The 18,654-nt window shown below is 49.1% G+C and overlaps 1 protein-coding gene across 1 annotated transcript in view; it reads left to right on the plus strand.

Annotated features, from left to right (window-relative positions):
- The window catches only part of PAX7 (paired box 7), a 105,482-nt gene that overhangs the window by 49,859 nt on the left and 36,969 nt on the right, over nt 1–18,654 (plus strand). The window contains exons 7-8 of the mRNA XM_027720587.2: nt 15,082–15,247; nt 16,340–16,533. Coding sequence (XP_027576388.1) covers nt 15,082–15,247; nt 16,340–16,533 — 360 coding nt within the window. The remainder of the gene's footprint in view (nt 1–15,081; nt 15,248–16,339; nt 16,534–18,654) is intronic.

Consider the following 18,654-nt stretch of genomic DNA (forward strand, 5'->3'; position numbering starts at 1 on the left):
ACTCAATGAGCCTTGTGGGTCCCTTCGAACTCAGAATATTCTCTGGTTCAGCACTGGACTTGATCATCCTGATGGGTCCCTTCCAGCTGAGCATATTCTATCCTACATTCCCACAGATTTGCAGATAGGCCCTTTGGATTTGGCCCCTTGCAGAGGTACCAGCTTGAGGGTTCGCTCCACGTTGGAACCAGGAGCCAAACTTTCCTGTACTTGGCAAGGCATTTGGTGCTCTGTTTTCTGCTGGAGAAATTCCTCCCTTTGCTTAGGAGGGAACAGTGTGTTTGTTTCTGGTTGATATTTGAGGACAAATCCCACCATTTACCAACTTTTCCCAGGGGAGCAGATCATATTTTGCAAAGTTTGCAAGTTCTGTGTGTGAATTTTTATAAAAGTATTTTTTTTTCTCCCCCTCCACCTTCAGAGAGCATGAAAAGGGTGGGGGGATGGAAGGGGAGGGGAGGAGCAGGAAGGGAGGGTTCGGAGCTGGGGGACTCTGACATCTACACGATTAATAGCCCTTGTGGGAGCTCCACACAGAGACCCTTATGTCTGGAGATAAAGGCTGGGTCAGCAGTGTGTGCAAACACGCCGAGGGATCAGGAGTGTGAACAGATCGGGGGGTATAATAGAGTCCCTCGGGGACAGGGAAGGGAAGGGGGAGGGATCGGGGATTGTGCCGGGTTCCAGCAGGGAAATGGAGACCCCAGCAGGGAAATGGAGACCCCAGCAGTGATATAGAGACCCCAGCAGTGAATTGGAGACCCCAGCAGTCTGCCCTCCGTGCGGCCACTGCACTGCTGGGCTCATCCCGCTGCCCCGGCTGGATCCTGGGAGAGGAGGGAAGGAGTTCTGCAGGCTTGTGACAGGGAAATACTCACTGACCCAGCTCCCCCAAACCCACACCAAACCAGCTCTCCAAACACTCACTGACTCAGCTCCCCCAAACCCACACTGACCCAGCTCCCCCAAACCCACCCAGGTGTTTGTTGTCCGTGCTCTCGGGACAATGAGCTCCATGTGCTCCATGTGCTCTCCCAGCAGCCAAAACCACGGGATGTTTTCGGTGTTTCCCCTCAGCTGTCTGGGAATGGACATTTCCCCCCACACCTGGACAGCTGCTGGTTGAGGACTTTTCCCATTATCCCTCTTTCCCAAAGAAGCATTAGCCAGTCACAGCACTGCAGTGGAAACCCTCTCACCTCCCTCCAGCTTCCTCTTGAGAGGTGCTGGATTTTCCTGAATCCATCATCCCTCCAGATTTGGCTATGGAGACTGGAAAAGGAAATCTAGCAAACCTTAAGCTGACTCCAGGTTTTGATTTTAGCCAAAAGACCATCCCGGGGTGTTCAGCAGTAACAGTGTTAATGTGCTGGCCGTGTAGATCAGAGATAGATGGATCCTGGGAAAGTGGCTAATTAAGGGGACTAAGCTTGGAATTGGAATGTGTGAATTCCCCCATTTTTGTTTTGCATATTTTGTTCTAATTGCTCGCACTTGTGTAGGTGGACAGAAGGTGTTAAGTGGGGAATAAAAATAGATGTTCCTGTGGTAAAAAGGTTAAAAAAAGGAGAAAGGAGTGCAGGGAGTACCTTTTTCTGGGGAGAGGGAAAACTGTGTTGCACGAGCCGTGCTGAGGGATTGTGGGGTACAGATGGAATGGGATGTTACATGGACTCCTGAATTATGGACAGAAATTTCCTTTATTGCCAAAGGTCCAGGGTTTTTATATCATTCACTTTTCAGTGCTCCAGTGGGGAGAAAGGGAAGAGTCCCAAGTGCGCAAACCAGAGGCAAGCTCTTCTCCAAGGTGCTCTGACTTTGTTGTGACAGTGCTGGGAGAGAGGAGGGAAGCGAAAGCAGAGACAGGAAAAGCTAACTAACTAACTAACTAACTAGCTAACTAACTAACTGACTAAAGAGAACCTTTCCCTTGTCTCAAGCTGTGATCTCTGAGTCCCTCTCCTTGCTCCCAGGCAGCTTTCCTGGAGGTTCCTGCCAGGGCTGCAGTAGCAGCTGTTCTCCGAGGCACATTCCTGATGGCTTTCTCATTCCAACATCCTGGCACACTCAGCTTCTTCCCACCACTTTTAAGCCTGCCGCCCCTTGTAAAATTTTCTGGATATCAGAGCAGATCTTTTGCTGGCTCTCAGGATCTACAGACATCAGTCAATCAAGTTCTTGTGGGAAAAAAAATAGCCACACACACACATCCACATGGACCTATCCAGCAGGGAATCTTCTACCACCTTGGAGTCTTACTACTGTCTCAACAGAGTTTTTAAGTCCAGGAGATGTGTTTTGGATTAAAAATGACTGTAAAAACACCAGGGCCAGCTGAGATCAGGGTTTCTGGGTATTAACAGAGAGTTTATTTTCAAGGGCCTGGAGTGAGAGGACAGGAGGAATGGTTTTAAATGCACAGAGAGTAGGTTTAGTTGGATATTGGGAAGAAATTCTTCCCTGTGAGGATGATGAGGCCCTGGTACAGGTTGCCCAGAGAAGCTGTGGCTGCCCCAGCCCTGGAAGTGTCCAAGGCCAGGTTGGATGGGGCTTGGAGCAACCTGGGCTAGTGGAAGGTGTCCCTGCCCATGGCAGGGGGTGGGACTGGATGGGATTAATTCTGTGATTCTCTGAAGGGCCACATCTACCCATCCATCTTGTCCACAAAACTGAAGGTGTAAGATGGGAGGCAGATGTATGAGAAGTGTTTTGTGACCTATAATCACAAAAGATACTTGAAAGCAGCTCCTCAATGTCTGATCATCATTTCACCCACCTTCTGGATCCCAGGGCCACTTGTGTGCTGGGCAGCCCTGGCTGGACAATCCCTGGATCACAGCTCAGGTGCCTCTGTCTGACTGCATCAGGTGGACACCACACCCCTGTGGTGGATCCCATTTGGACAATCACAAACAAAAATAAGTGGGATTGTCTCTCTTTGCCTCTTCCTTGTCCTCACCTCTCTTTGCTCCACGTGAAAGGTGAACTCACCTAAGGCTTGGTGGTTCTCCCTCACCCCTGGGTGTTCACAGGCCACAGCCTCCCCCCGTGAGGAGCTGATGGCTCTGTTAAACTGCCCTGGCAGATCTCAGGCTCTGGCTGCTCACAGCTGCCCAGCTAAGTGGAGGTTTGACACGCTGACAGCTCATAAACTTCACAACCGGGGGGAGGGGGGAAGCAGCTCCAGGGTCTGGTTTCATGTCTGCTGGGAAGATCACGGGGGCTGAGCAGGATTTTTGCAAGGCCACTGCAGTGTTTGTGTGGTAGAGATGCAGGATTTCAGCTGTCAGACTTCAACACCCCCAAAGGTATGAGCTGTTAAAAGGTTAATCCCGGGATGAGCATAGCCAGGGACAAGGCTGCCACGGATTTCTGGGTGAACTGGGATAGCTCTGCCAAACCCGTGCCCAGCAAGGCCAACAGCGGAAATTTCCACTGATTTTTGTGCAAGGCAAAGTCTTGACTCATGTGGCCACACTAATTGTCCAGGACTGAAGGAATTCTTGCCCATTTGCTAGTTCCCATTTCCACCTTTCCAGAAAACAAGCTGGTGGATGCCAAGTGTTCATGGAATTAAAAACTAAATCTAACAGCTAAATAATTCACTCACTAATTTAATGGGAGTTTTGATTTTGATCTTGATTGTATTTTGGGTTTTTACACCAGTTTTTGCAATTATCTAACTGATGATGTCAAAGTTTTTATGTGGAAAAAAACCTTACATGGGATTCTGTGATAATTTTGAAGCTTTTCTGCCTGGATTTTCTGTAGAAGGGAGACTTTTTTTAGAACAACTCTACTAACTTTGTTAGTAGAGTGTTTTTCGATAGGAATATAGTTTTGCCAGGAAATTTTTGACTTCTCAAATCAATGCTAAAGTCAGAAGAGCCACCAGGTGCCTCCTTCATTGGTGTGGGGAGTTGAAACAAAACCCTCCTTGTAGACAATCCCATGTGTGGATTTGTTTGCCCAAACGTGTTGCATTTTTAAGGCGAGTTCCCAACAAGCCTTAGTGCTTATTTCACCAATAGAAAGAAATGGAAAGTAAACCCAAACAGTGCATGGGGCCAAATTGTCCCCAGGTCAGCACCACGATCTCAAGTCACTTACAAATTTCTCCACTGAAGTTGTTTCTTCCAAATATTCCTTGGGGCAGAGATTCCCATGCAAACACCCCAGCTCCGTTTTTCCTGGTGCTACAGTGAGTCAGAGGTGGGAAGTTCCGAAGTATTGCCTCAAGAAGCTTTCCCCAAAATCTACTGCAATTTTTGCCAGAAAATAGCTGCTGGTTTTTGCTTCTCAGCGTGGCCTGTGGCTGGTTTGGCAGGTGGGACCTGGGGCAGCTGGGTGTGAGTGTGTTTGTTATTCTGCTCTGGGCAGTGGGTGATTTCTGGGAGTAAATCAGCACAAAGAGGTGGATGCATTGTGATGCTGATTTTTGATATTAATCCCCAGGAAATTCCATGCACTGAGAAACCTTTATTTCAATAACAAAATTAAACCAGGCAGCAGGAGTCGCAAGCCAGTGCTTTATTGATCATTTTTATGATGGAGACCGTTGTGATTTCTGCCTGGGAGAAAATGGATGTTTCATTTAATAAAAGGGCTCAGAGCAATTCTGCCTCTGAAATCTCAGTGCATTTCTAGGCTCCTCACATAATGTGTATTTTATGACACAGTTTCAAACTGTAGTAAACAAACAGCCATGTTCTGGATCGTGCTGCAGAGGCTCAGATTTGCCAAATGAAGCACCAGAAAAGAAATTCTATGCAATTTTATTTGGAATTTTTCACAGAGCAATTCTGTTTTCAGTGTGAACAAGCTGAAAACCCACTATTTACCAGCAGGACTCTGCAGTTTCCAGAAAATATGTGGATTTCAGAGGAATGTCTCAAATCTTTCTGTTGTGTGCTGGTGGGGACCTTAAAATATCTCTTAATTTGCAGAAATAGAGCAGTATTCCTGTAATTTACCTCACATTATCTTGGCATGGAGCAATGAGATAGAAAAACCTTCTGGCTTTTACCACAGCCCACCAATTAATGTTACCCAGGCAAACACAGTTTAGAGGCAAATGAAGTTTTAACCAATTTTAAAAGTGTCACTGTGCTGTTTTCCTAAACGGGAGAGAAGCAAACACCCAAATTTGAAACTAATGCAGTTTTCCATGAAAGAAACCAAATATTTGACTATGAAAGTAGACCTGCCCTTTCAAAAAAAAAAAAAAAAAAAAAAAAAAAAAAAAAAAAAAAAAAAAAAAAAAAAAAAAAAAAAAACCAAATCAAAAAAAAAAACCCTGAGTGGCATTTTTGGGTGCTATGAATGAATTTCACTGTGGTCAGAGCTCTGTCCTGCTCCTTGGGGTGGTGCTTTTTGGGGATGAAGGTGTTAAACACGGGGACGATGATGGTGAGCATGTCTCCGAACACTGACTGGAGTCAGGCAAAGCTGCCACGGCCCGATGCTGTTTGCCCGCTGTTTTGCTTCCCAAACTCTTTGAGATGTGTCCAAACTGGCTCTTCTGAGGCGATTCCCCCTCCCTTGGAGGTCAGCTGAGAATGTTTCCTTTCTTCCCGAGGCTCCGAGTCGTTCCCGTTCCTTGTGAGGGGCTGCGATGGGTTATGACACAACAGCTGCCCCGTGGGTTTGGCACAGCCGGGGCAGAGCCGGGCTCTGCTTGGCAGGGCTGCCCTGGCACGCTGGTTCAGCCCCGCCGGCAGGAACAGCCCCTGGCACCGCGGCCGCGGCTCCGTGAGAACCGCGGGGATGCTGCTCCCCGTGCCCGGGCACGGCCGGGACGGTGCCAGGCTCCATCCCGCTCCCGGGACAGGTCAGGGTCAGTGCCAGGCACCATCCGCTCCCGGGACAGGTCAGGGTCAGTGCCAGGCTCCATCCCGCTCCCGGGACAGGTCAGGGTCAGTGCCAGGCTCCATCCCGCTCCCGGGACAGGTCAGGGTCAGTGCCAGGCTCCATCCCGCTCCCGGGACAGGTCAGGGTCAGTGCCAGGCTCCATCCCGCTCCCGGGACAGGTCAGGGCCAGTGCCAGGCTCCATCCCGCCCCCGGGACGGTCAGGGTCAGTGCAAGGCTCCATTCCTCTCCCGGGACAGGCAGGATCATTGCCCATCCCATCCCGCTCTGGTGCCAGGCTCCATCCGCTCCGGGAAGGTCAGGGTCCGTGCCAGGCTCCATCCCGCTCCCGGGACAGGTCAGGGTCAGTGCCAGGCTCCATCCCGCTCCCGGGACAGGTCAGGGTCAGTGCCAGGCTCCATCCCGCTCCCGGGACAGGTCAGGGTCAGTGCCAGGCTCCATCCCGCTCCCGGGACAGGTCAGGGTCAGTGCCAGGCTCCATCCTGCTCCCGGGACAGGTCGGGGCCGGGGCAGTGGCTGCTCTGGGCAGCTGAAAGCAGCAGCTCTGCAAGTTCAGTGGTGCTTCCCCCCACTCCTGTCTCGGGAAGGTCTTGCTGCAGGAGGATGTTTCTAAGGAGACAGGGGGCTGCAGCCTCTGCACTTTCTCTTTGCTCAGTGAATTGGTCCGTGATGTCTCACGGCGTTGCTGTTGTTCTCTCCCATTTCCCCAGCCGGAATTAGACTCAGAAATGCAGTTGAATTACAGAAAAAAGTAACAATTACATACTTGCCTCAGTGAAAAAACTTCAAATAAGCCCTCAAACCACCTAATAATCACATACAAATAATCAGACCCAAATTGTAAAGTAAATTACCAGATAACCAAACTGTAAAGTAATTTGTCAGGTAACCAAACTGTAAAGTAATTTATCAGGTATCCAAACTGCAGTGGAAAGTCTTTCTCCACCTGAGCTTTGGACGAGCCAGAGATGATCTCTTAAAATTGTGGCACCAGCATCTAAACAGGGCTGACAGAGAAGCTGGAGAGGGGCTTTTCACAAGCACATGGAGGGACAGAACAAGGAGGACTGGTCCTAACCTAAAAGAGGGGAAATTTAGATGGGATCTTAGGAAGGAATTCCTCCCTGGGAGGGTGGGGAGGCCCTGGCACAGGTTGCCCAGAGAAGCTGTGGCTGCCCCATCCCTGGAAGTGTCCAAGGCCAGGTTGGATGGGGCTTGGAGCAACCTGGGCTGGTGGAAGGTGTCCCTGCCCATGGCAGGAGGTGGCACTGGATGGGCTTTAAGGTCCCTTCCCACACAAACCAGTCTGGGATTCAATCTAAACCTGTCCTTAGAAAGACATCAGCACTTTTGGTACTTGTAGAATTGTACCCTTGGAAGCAGAAGTGTCCCACTGGCAGAGGATGTGGTCCCAGCTCTGGAAGCCCGAGGGATGTTGCTGGAAAGAGCCAGCACTGTTTCATTACTTTCCTGAAGATGAAAATGATAAGCCTAATCCTGGAGTCCTTCTGGCAAAGCGTTTGCTGAGGTCAATGGGAATTGATAGAAACTTGCAGCATAATTTGACAAGAGCAGCTTGTTTTTTTAAATGTGGGGCAGGGAACCTAGGAACCAAATGGAGAAATCTCTGGCAGAAAGTGCTCCTTGGAACCTGCTGTGGGTGGAGGAATCCACTCAGATCAGTAGAACTCCATTTTTAGATAAAGTTGTGGATTTTTGCGTTGAGATGCAAACCTGGAAGTGACTTCTTTGATTGTTTGTCCTGTTGTGCTTTTCTTGGTCTGCTTTGGGCCAAGAACTGCCAACCTGATGGTCGCAAGCTGAGATGCCCTAAACAGTGTGGGAAGGGTTTGATTTTCATACAAAGGACAGAGGGCCCAGAGGCCAAAGCAATGAAGGAGCCCCCCAGGCCCTGGCTGACGTGTTTGTGTGGAACTCTGCACACTCAGCTGCTCTGATGGAAGGCAGTGAGGTTGCCCTGATTTATAGCAGCAGAGTGGCTGTGCCATTGTATTAAAAACAAACAGGGCCTCCCAGAGGTTTAATGAGAAGAACCTTTATCACAAAATTTCCAGCCGTGGCATGGACCAAAATATTCCTCCTAGGCTTTGCTCAGACTCCTGTGCTGAACCTCTGCTGCCACCCAGGATGTGCCCAGTCAAGTGATCCAGTTGTCGCGGCCAGCATGGGGCTCTCATCCATCTTCAACCTTCCCAGACTCTTTCCTGGGACTCCAATTAAATATATTCCGTGTGGTCAACACTGGAAAGTATTTATAATAATCAGGAGGAGGGTTTTGCCAGGGTGCTTTAATCTTTGAGCCACTTCACATGAAGCTTAAGCCATTTTTAAAAGCTTTTCTTTGGCAAAGCAAATCTTGATAGCAGGAACTGATGTGCTGTTGATCTGCTGCTAAAGCCCAGCCTGTCTGAGCCAAACAATAGCAGCAGGAAATCTACTCTCCAACATCTCCTTCACCTCCATGAGGTGTGAACATCAAAGCCTGTTCCCAAATGTCTAAATGCAATTCTTAACACCATTAAGACTTGGCTGTCTAAGAAGGAAGTGTGCAAGTGAAAAAGCAGTTTATAAATACGCTGCCTTGCAACTGCTTTCTGACAGCAGTGAACCCATCCTAATGCCTTTCAGCTTCCTCAGGTCCCATTCATCCTCAGACCTCAGGTTTATAAAGAGAAGTAAACCAGGTTTTATTTCAAATTTTATTTTATTTTAGCAGAATCTCCTCTGGCAACTGAAATCATCACCGAGAAACAGATCTGTAAAATGTAGGGCTGGAAAACACAACATTTGCAAACCATCAGTATACAAAACTATTTTATTCCATGATAATATTTTTTTATTTGTAAATATTATGAACTTCTCTTACAAGTGGTAAAGCTGCATCACTGGGCAGGGTTGGGCTGGGAGCTCTGAATGCAGGAGTTCCAGCCTGGGCAGTGTGTCTCAGTGTGAGAGTGGACAGATCTATCCCGTTTTCCTGCTTCCCTGCCTGGGGTATGAAATCCATTAGTGGCTACAAAATGTTCACACTGAGATGGTCCTTTTGTTTGAGGAAGTGTTTGGAAGAATGATGCAAGAGTAAAGTAATCAATGTCACAATGAAAGATTTCAGATAGGAATGATTTCCTCAAAAAAACAAGTGGTTTGCCAAAAAAAAAATCTCATACCACCACCTGTTCCCTGCAATTCAGTAGGTTGTTATAAATAGCTCACACCTTCAGGAACTGGGAGATGCCAGGAGAAATATAGGCTAAATTCATTGGATAATCTCATTTGTGAGGAGTCATTTGTTCTGCTCCACTAACCTTGTTTAATATTTATTTTAACCATGTCACCCACCCGTGGCAGAGGCTCAGCACTGAACCCAAATGTCTCTGGGTACAGCCTGGAAAATCTGGGTATTCTCAGGAGCTTTTTTTCGTTCTGTGAAGAATTCTCTCAGTAGCCTCAGTGATGTTTGTACCTTTCTGATGTCTGTTTTTCACACTCCTCAGCACCTGGCAGAGGAAGCATCGTCATCCCTAAACTGTTGTATGGATCTACAGGACCCCATCTCATCATCACATCCCAGCCCTTTCCACATGCCAAAAAGGCATTTGGAGCAGTAAATACCCCTGGTCTCTCATCACTCTTGCTGTAGAGTTCCTCCCTAAAATCCTTCTGCATCAGTCTCCCGGGAAACCCCTGACTTGCAGCATTTCCCACCAGGGTGGACAAGGGGATCTGCTCTGGTTCCAGGGAGAACCTGGAGAGGATCTGATCTGCAACCTGGGCAGGGACCTTATGTGACTGGTGGAATTTTTTTGGGTGTGCTTAGGCCATAAATGGCCACATGGTTCCTGCAGCCTCCTGGGCCCGTGAGCACAAACATGTGTTACATCCCTTCATTCTGCTGAAGAGCAAAGGCCTCACCTGGCTTTTCCATCCCTGTTTCCATTTATGAGCTCACTCACCCCATCCATCTTTCTCCCACATTGAGTCCTGATTAGGCTGAGCAGGAACACAACAGGCTTTCTTTCCCACAGGAGGCTCTTTTTGACCTTCCTTTCCTCTCCTTGTCTGACAAATTGTGGGAGCTGACCCATATCTGGGCGGGATAATTCAGTCCAGCCTCATCCTGGCAGGCAGCTGCCTCTGCAGCTTCTCTGCTGGTGGGGAACAAGTGCCTGGGACATCTCGGGCTGGCTCCTGGCAGGGCTGGGTGCAGGCACTGGGGTTAAACAAGAACCAGTTCTAACCTTTGCCCCAAAGCCAGGCTGGCTGGGAGGACGGGCCCTCCTGGAATCAGCTGGTTCTGCAGAGTGGACAGTGAATTGGAGAGGTTTTTTAGTCTCGACGTTCCTCCCTCGCCCATCTGGGAAGGGAATGAGGAGGTGAGGGATTGAGGGATATTCAGGATCCTTGGAGCAGGATCTGAGCAAGGGGCATGTGGCACAGTGAGGGACACTGCTCTTACCTGGGCCCTGGGCTTGACTAGAACATGAAGAACCTCCTTGCATATCTTCTTTCCAGTTCCTTCCCATGGGGGCATTACTGTATCCATCTGCTTCCCCTCAGCAATGCCAAGCAGTTTCTATAACACATCTCCTGTGTTCTTAATACTTTATTTGGAAGACAATTCACAGGGGAAAAAAGCCCCAAATGCCTTTAACAAGTACAAACTGTTGTTTCCAGTGGTCTGTATTGTACTTCTACACCCTTGGAAAGCAGCACATTTACACAGCTCAGGGTCTGTGCTATGAAATGACCATGAAAAACTTCCCTTTTTAAAGAAAAGCTGGTTTCTGCCATGGTGTTTTTTCTCCTGGTGAATTCTCCACACAGCCCTTTTCTAAAGTGCTGCCTCGTCCCAGCATAAAACTCTAATCATGCAATCCAGCCCCAGCAGCCTCTAAAAAACATCCCCAGCAGCTTCAAAACTTCCTCCTCTTCCTCATCTTCTTCCCACCAGCCTGGTTTTAGCAGCCGTAGCCTTCACCCCAGGCTTACCATGGTGTAACAGGATCCCCTGGCAGGGGGAATCTTCAGTGGCTGATAAACCCTTAACTGTTGGGAAATGAAAGCAGGTTCCCTTTGAAGTGCACCTCGCATTACAGGGAGATGCTCCAGCCTCTGTATTTTAGCTCCCAATAAAATGATTTATGAGCATAAAGGCCTGAGCCACCTTTGACTGGGGGAAGGGAAGGAGTTGCAGACGTCATTAGCTGCAAAGGAGCTCCTTTTTTTCCTCTGGGTTATAAATAAGGGGCAGAATCAACCTGTTTGGGCCATGAAATGTCCCTTCCCCTGCACGGGAAGGTAAATCCTATCAGTTGCTTTGTGGCAGGTTTCAGTGTGTTTGGGGCTGGATTCCCCAGCCAGGCTCTGGGAGGAGATACTGCCTTTCAACACGTGGTTGTGAATTCCCTTGGTGCAGGTGTATTTGCTGTTATTATCATTTATCATCTGCTTTGCTGTGATGCTCCAGACAAGATGCTCCAAGATCTTGCTGTGCTGGGTCTGGTGCCTTCTGGCACTTCAAAAGAGCCTCTATCTCCAGTGGCTGACTGTGGAAATGAACTAAAATGCAAGAAAATGAGGAGTTTATCCTCAATTTAGAGGTGCTAATCTGATGCATGGGTTGTGTAAGGACTAAAATTTGTTGAATATACTGATTTCAAATCAGAAAAGCAATACTTTCCCAAAGTCACAGGAGGAGCATAATTAAGAACTGAATTTCTTTGGTGATGATCTGCTCTCTCAGAATTTATCTTTCCTTTCTTCACAAGCCCACGTGCACTGTAGACCAAAATGGCTCATGCACAGGATTTTTTTGTTGACTCTACCTGGTTGTAAAAGGATCCAGAGTATCCTTTTATCTCCCTTAAAACATAAAGGAACCACACCCCCATACTGGATGTGGAGGATCAGGATGGGAGCAGCCATCACAGGCACGTGTGCATTTTAATTCTGAACAAAACATCCCCAGCAGCTCCAAAACTTCCTCCTCTTCCTCATCTTCTTCCCAGCAGCCTGGTTTTAGCAGCTGCAGCCTTCACCCTAGGCTTACCATGGTGTAACAGGGTCCTCTGGCAGGGGGAGTTTTTAGTGGTTGTTGAGTGCAAAGGTATGTGTTGGTGCCCAGACAACAACAACCTCACAGGGGGGGAACAGGAGACAACACAAACCTTCTCCATGTTGTGTTTTGATCATACATTGCCCAAATCAACTGACAGACGGGGCAGTGAGTCCTCGTGGGGATGGTTTTGCACTCTTGGAATTCCATTTCTCTTTCCCTCTCGGTTCCTGGATTCATGTCTTGGTTGTGTTCTCCCTTCAGGTATTTGAATTTTATGTGCTGTTCTTGGCACTGAGATCTTTATTTTTTTGGAGTGGAAGCTCTTCCATCCCAGGCCTAGACCTTTTTCTCTAAAAAGAGTAGGTTTATTTATCTCCCTGTGTTCAGCTACCAGAAATATTCAATTTTCATGTCCTTATCTGTGGAAGTGGAAGCAAATTATAAGAGACAAGGAGCCAAGGTCCATCTCTCTAATTCAAAACTGGATTTGCACACACACGCCTGTTGAGAAAAGGATGGGACCTTCCTCTTTGCATGGTCAGGGCAAACAAAAGGTTATTTATTAATTTCTGTTGCTCACTGCTCACAGAAACTGTGCCACGGATTGGGCTGGATAAAGGACTTGTGAAGTGCTACAGACCTCAGCCTTCATTCATTTCCCTCTCCTTAACTCTGTCCTAGATTTTTTTAGCGACTTTGGGTGCCAGAAGTGGCCCCAGGGATTGTGACCTGCCTGGCCCCTGGTGGCCAATGCAGAGGATGTGAGCTGACCCATTTCTGTCACGCCTTTGGGACGGTGGCAGGTTGTGCTACTCCAGCCAGCAGAGCAGGGCAGCAGGAACAGGTCTGTACAAAGAGGTTTTTGGAGCCAAGGACCTGACATCAGCACTGTAAACACTTCAGGGGCTTAATTTAGACCAACTCTTCAAAGAAAACTGGGCTTTTGTTGTTTCCATTGTATATGGATGTAAACAACAGCATGAAATTAAGGGCTGCCCAGGCCTGGGTCCTTCCTCAGCCATCAGGATCACAGCTATCGCTAGCAAGTTTTAATTAAACTGTTTCCACAGCATGACAGTGGCTAAATAACACATAGAAAGAGCAATAATAGGCTGTGATCCAGAGAACCTCACAGAAATTAGTGGGTGAAGCTCGGTGCACACTTATTTTTGCAGCAGGCACCACTGCAGTGCGTGAGGGCTGGAGACCAGCACTCCATTAAATAAATTTGCCTTTTCCTGTAAGAAAAACGCACAGGAACAGGTAACTGTTTACAGGAGGACTGGACATAAAGACCAGGGAAAGATGCCCATTTTGAGCTTTGGGTCATGTTTGATGTCCACAGCACACAGGGCTAAAATTCTGCAGTATCTGGGGAAGAGTTTTGGTTTGGCTCCTAAGATGTGGGCGCAGTTTGGGCTGCAGTGCCTCAAACCCTTGTAACACCAGCCCCTGATCTGATGTTGAGCAGCTTGGAAGCTTGATGGAGGATTTTTTTCCCCCCTGAATGCTTTACACTCTTGATTTTTGCTCCATTTTTTCTTGTTGCTGTGAAATTTAATCGTGTTTTCTAGCCCTTTAGGCCTCCCAAAGTCCAGCAGCTGCATTCTCATCTGGCTTGAAAGCTTATCCACATACTTCTGAACCCCAAGCAGGAATGGGGCCTGAGAGCCTCTCTGATTAAATGAAGCAAACCAAACCCAAGTGACAGACTGAGAAGCCCCTTCCACTATGCAGGAGGGAGATTGCCCACGATAAAACACACCAGGGCACACAGATGCATTTAGAAAAATCTCCTTGGGAGTCTTACAGGTAAACCAGCCCTGTAGGAAACATGAGCCCAGCTTTGCACAGGCATTAAAACCGGGTTTATTTTAATGCACAGAGATTTAAATTGGCTGCAGAACAATTCTGGTGCTGCTCCAAGCAGGACATGTCTTAGCATACAGACAACAGTGATTTGCTGCAGCACAGAGGAGCTGAGCAAGCCCTGTATTCCCTCCGGTCTGGTTCTATCTCTTTAGCTTGTCTAACATTGAAACCACGATGCTAATCTGTCTATTTATCCCTCCTAACAGAGCAGCCGTGTTGCTATTATGGTCCTTAATCCCTCAGCATAATTCACATAGTTGTCAGATAACAAGGCAGAATGGCCAGGTGGTAGCAGTGCTTCTATTTGGTGTGGACTCTCCCGGAATACACAAGTTAAATTATTCCTCTTCATCTCACCCTACAGCTCAGAGCACCCTCCCAACACTCTCAGCAGCATCTTGAGCCATTTAAAATGTATATGTTTACCCAGGAGACAGGGCAGGGGTTGTATTGTCATTTGGGAGAAAGGGAACTGAGGAATGGTGGTGAATATAAAAAAGATCTGAAGCCATTGGAGAGTGTCCAAGGAAGGTGGGGAAGGGCCTTGATTTGAAGCCGTGGGAGGACACTGAGGACACTTGGTGTGTTCAGCTGGAGCAGAGGAGACTGAGGGGAGACCTCACTGCAGTTCCACTTTCTGGGGAGGGGCAGAGGAGGGGCAGGGACTGAGCTCTGCTCTGGGGGGACCAGGGACAGCACCCAGGGAATGGCTGGAGCTGTGTCAGGGCAGGCTCAGGTTGGATCTCAGGAAAAGGTTCTTCCCCCAGAGGCTGGTTGGGCACTGACCAGGCTCCCCAGGGCAGTGGGCACAACACCAAGGCTGCCAGAGCTCCAGGAGGGTTTGGATGATCCTCTGGGGCACAGGGAGTGACTCTGGGAGTGGTCCCATGCAGGGCTGAGGGTTGGACTGGATGATCCTTGTGGGTCCCTTCCAGCTCAGCATATTCTGGGATTCTGTGATATCCACAGAGCCTGTGTCAGGCAACAACTTGAACCTGTTTTTGGACAGAATGTGTTTCCATCAGCCCCCAGGTGAGGTGGGACAGCAGCTCCGGGAGTCACAGGGGGGTCTTTCCTCTCCCTTCCAGGTTCAGCAACTAAAAGGACTCTGAGGAATGGAGGCAAGCACTCACAAATCTGAGTCAAGCAGCAACTTGGGTCTGGCTTTGGCCAGTGCTGTGGGACATGTTCCCGTCAGATCCTGGCTGGGGTGGAACAGCAGCTCAGGGGGAATCACTCGTGGCCTTTGCTCTCCCCCCAGGTGTGGTTCAGTAACCGCAGGGCGCGCTGGCGCAAGCAGGCGGGCGCGAACCAGCTCGCGGCCTTCAACCACCTGCTGCCGGGGGGGTTCCCGCCCACCGGGATGCCCACCCTGCCCCCCTACCAGCTGCCGGACTCCACCTACCCGACCACCACCATCTCCCAAGGTGAGCACCCTTCGCCTGCGCCGCTGCTCTTCTCTTCCCAAATCCCACCTTCCAAGACCGGGTTGGACGGGGCTTGGAGCAACCTGGGATAGTGGAAGGTGCCCCGCCCACGGCAGGGGTTGGAACTGGATGAGCTTTAAGGTCCCTTCCTACCCAAACCATTCCAGGATTCCACAGTGTCCATCCCCATCTCCTGAGCCAGATGCAGCACAGGGCTGCTCCCTTGTCCTGCCAGGGACCTCTGAGCCACCTACCCCTCTCTAGGCCCACTCCTGAGCCAGGCTTTGTCACCTGCAGTCCCCTGCTGAGGATGGAGGAGCACAGCAGCAGTGATCCATGCCATGTCTGCCCCTCCCCTGCATGAGGTGACCCTGTCTCCTGTCCCAGCCAGGTTGCCCTCAGCACCACGGTCTGTGGGGCCACCTCCCTGTCCCTTTCTCATCCCGTCTGTCCTTGAGGGAACTGCGTGTCTGGGGACATTCCCATTTCAAGGCATGTATCCTGCTCCTCCATGTGCCAACACACACCAAGTCCTGCATCCTCCAGTGAGGATTAGTTCTGGAATTCTGGGATTCTATCATCCCATTGTTCCTTGCCTTTGTCATTCATGACATCCCACTGGGTCTCTTGTAATACACGGGTGGTTTTCCTTGAGATGGGAAAACCAGGTTTTTCCTCAGGTTGGTGGAAGCTCCTCAGTTTTCTCCTCTGTCTCATGGTCCTTTCTGCTCTGTCAATGTGTCCCATGGCTGTAGCTCTGCTCAGCTTTGAAATGAGGAGCACAGCACTGTGAACTGAGTATCCTGTAGGTGATCCCTCGTTCTGGATAAAGCTCCACACTGGGGTTCCGTGGAGGGAGTATTGCCCATTTCAGTTGGCTTTGGCCTTTACAAAAGAATTTACAGCTTCTGTTCGAGGAAAAGTTAAAGGATAATTCAGATATTTCCCCCCAGCATGGCAGGTTTTGTCCCGGCACACAGTTTGTGGAACACGGCGTGTCCCAGGCGCTGAGACAGGATGGCCAAACCCAGGGGCCATTTCGCAGTGCCAGCTGTACCCCCAGCCCTGCTGAGCCCTGCTCTCTCTCCGCAGACGGGGGAAGCACCGTGCACAGGCCCCAGCCCCTGCCTCCCTCCACCATGCACCAGGGGGGACTCGCGGCCGCCGCCGACAGCGGCTCAGCCTACGGAGCCCGGCACAGCTTCTCCAGCTACTCCGACAGCTTCATGAACGCTGCAGCTCCTGCCAACCACATGAACCCCGTCAGCAACGGCCTCTCCCCACAGGTACGTGACCTGCTTCCATCCTGCCTTTAGCTGACAGGACTTGGCTGGTTCAAATCCTCTGAGAGCAGGGCGAGCTTCAGGCTGTCACAGCGTGTTCTGCTTAACGAGGGAGTCATTGCTGCTGTCAGGGAGTCCTGGAGCAGCCCAGTCAAAGCATTTGGCTCATTCCTTCATCAGCAATATCGCTCAGCACTGTTCTGCAGAGCACTTGTGTCCTCTTAGTTCCCACCTCCACGTTAACACACTGCAACCACAAACACCAGGACTCAGAGCATCAGTGTTTATCTGCTCAACCCTCCAAAATATTCCACAGCCAAAAATTCCAGGGCCCTCCAATTGTGGATTTTAACCTAATGACAGCACATTTGATGTTTTTAGTTACTTTAGAAGCACCTCATGATTTGTGGGTGACTGATTTAGAGATTAGCCAAAGCCAGCTTGTCCAAGCCTGGTTGGACCATGGAAGTGCCATGGATTTGAACTTCCTCAAAACACAGGGGTGTAGATCTGGGATTTAGTTTTGAGAAAGTAATTGTCATAGAAACAATTCTGCTAATGCTTTGCACAAGGTCAGAATGAGAGGTGTAGGTGAGTTTTAAAGGAGGAAAGGTGTTTCACACCATCTGCTTGTGTAAGGAAGTGGAGTGTGTGTGTTTTGAGGTGACCAGGCAACAGCCACGGCCTCCCCTTGGAATATACCCTTGATTTTCACATCCCTGCCTGAGCCCATGACCTGATCTGGGGTCTGTGCTCCAAAGCCCAGCTCAGCCACCCTCTGAAGTGCCTCTCCCAGGTTTGATCTGATGTTGCCCATCGGGTGTACAGCTTCTAAGTGCTGCATGTGACAGAAACAAGGCTCAGAGCAGAGAGAAGTTAAATCTCCACCATCAGTGAGCCCAGAGAGAGCAGAGCTTGTGCTCATGTGCTATGGGAGCAGACTCATGTTCTCAGCTGAGTGGAGAAGGCAGGATGTTCACCACCTGAGAATCCATCCCCCTCTAACTCCACCCTGGGATAAGAATTCTATTTTCCTGTCACCTTATCAGACAGAGCCTTTAACCTTCTCATTGTTTTACTTGCAGTAACCCGCTTTCCACGTACACATTTGCTTTTAAGTGGAACAAGGCACATATTGTACACTTCTATTCATGCTGGAGGGATACAAAAATCCCTTTTACTTTCACTCCCAGTCACTCGTGGAACATGGGGACACATGAAATGCACTACAATAGTTGTTTCAGAGTGCCAGTAAGACTGTTTAGGACAGGAAATGCAAAATAATTTGAAACTACAAGGAGAAATTAGGTGGGCATCTGAAATGAAAAGACTACAACTGTTTAGAGGAGAGTCCAATAAACAGGGACATCAGAAAGGTTTATGGATCTTGAGGTCCAATAGCTTGTGATCTCTCAAGTGTGAAAACAAACATAGAGTGTCAATGGAAAGAGGGAAATTTCGCAGCTTCTCAGAAATGGTATAAACCCTCCCCTTCTAGCTTTGAGTGGGAAAATGTAAAGGTGTGACTGGCATGAGGAAGAATATTGCCTCAAACAGGGTAATCTGGGAGGGAATAGGCAGACATGTCTCTGACAAGGGATTTCTAACAGCAGCAGGCCTGGGAGATGAGGACAGAGCCTGGAATTCAAAGGCAGGCTCCAGGTTAGACAGGTCAGGGCACGTGATTAATTCAGATGATCACAAGTGCAATTTAGCACCTTGGAATAAGTTGGGGATGAGATCCACGTGGTAGCACCAGACACGAGTCCATCCTGCAATTTCCATTTCTGGAGCTTCATCATCTCCCTCCCAGTCCCACTCAGAAATCAGAGGCTCATTGAAGTGACCAAACCAAGGCTTTCTCTCTGCTTATCCCTATCCCAAATTACCCTGCCCCCAGGCTCAGGCTGGGGAAAGATAGAGTCCTGAGCCAATAAGCCCTTTGTATGGGAAAGAGAGGATCCATTATCTGGCAGTCCTGGAGAAAAGAGAGCTTTGCACCCCCAAGAAGGAGAGATTCCCATTTTCCTAATGCTTTTAATCATGTGAGGGCCAAGATATCAGCATATAAATTCTTCTATTTCTTTTGTGCATGGAAAGGCTAACCCAGGTTATTTCATGACT

Source organism: Pipra filicauda, unplaced genomic scaffold (assembly GCF_003945595.2).
Source record: "Pipra filicauda isolate LSUMZ 115617 unplaced genomic scaffold, ASM394559v2 scaffold388_size762695_pilon, whole genome shotgun sequence".
Lineage (NCBI taxonomy): Eukaryota > Metazoa > Chordata > Aves > Passeriformes > Pipridae > Pipra > Pipra filicauda.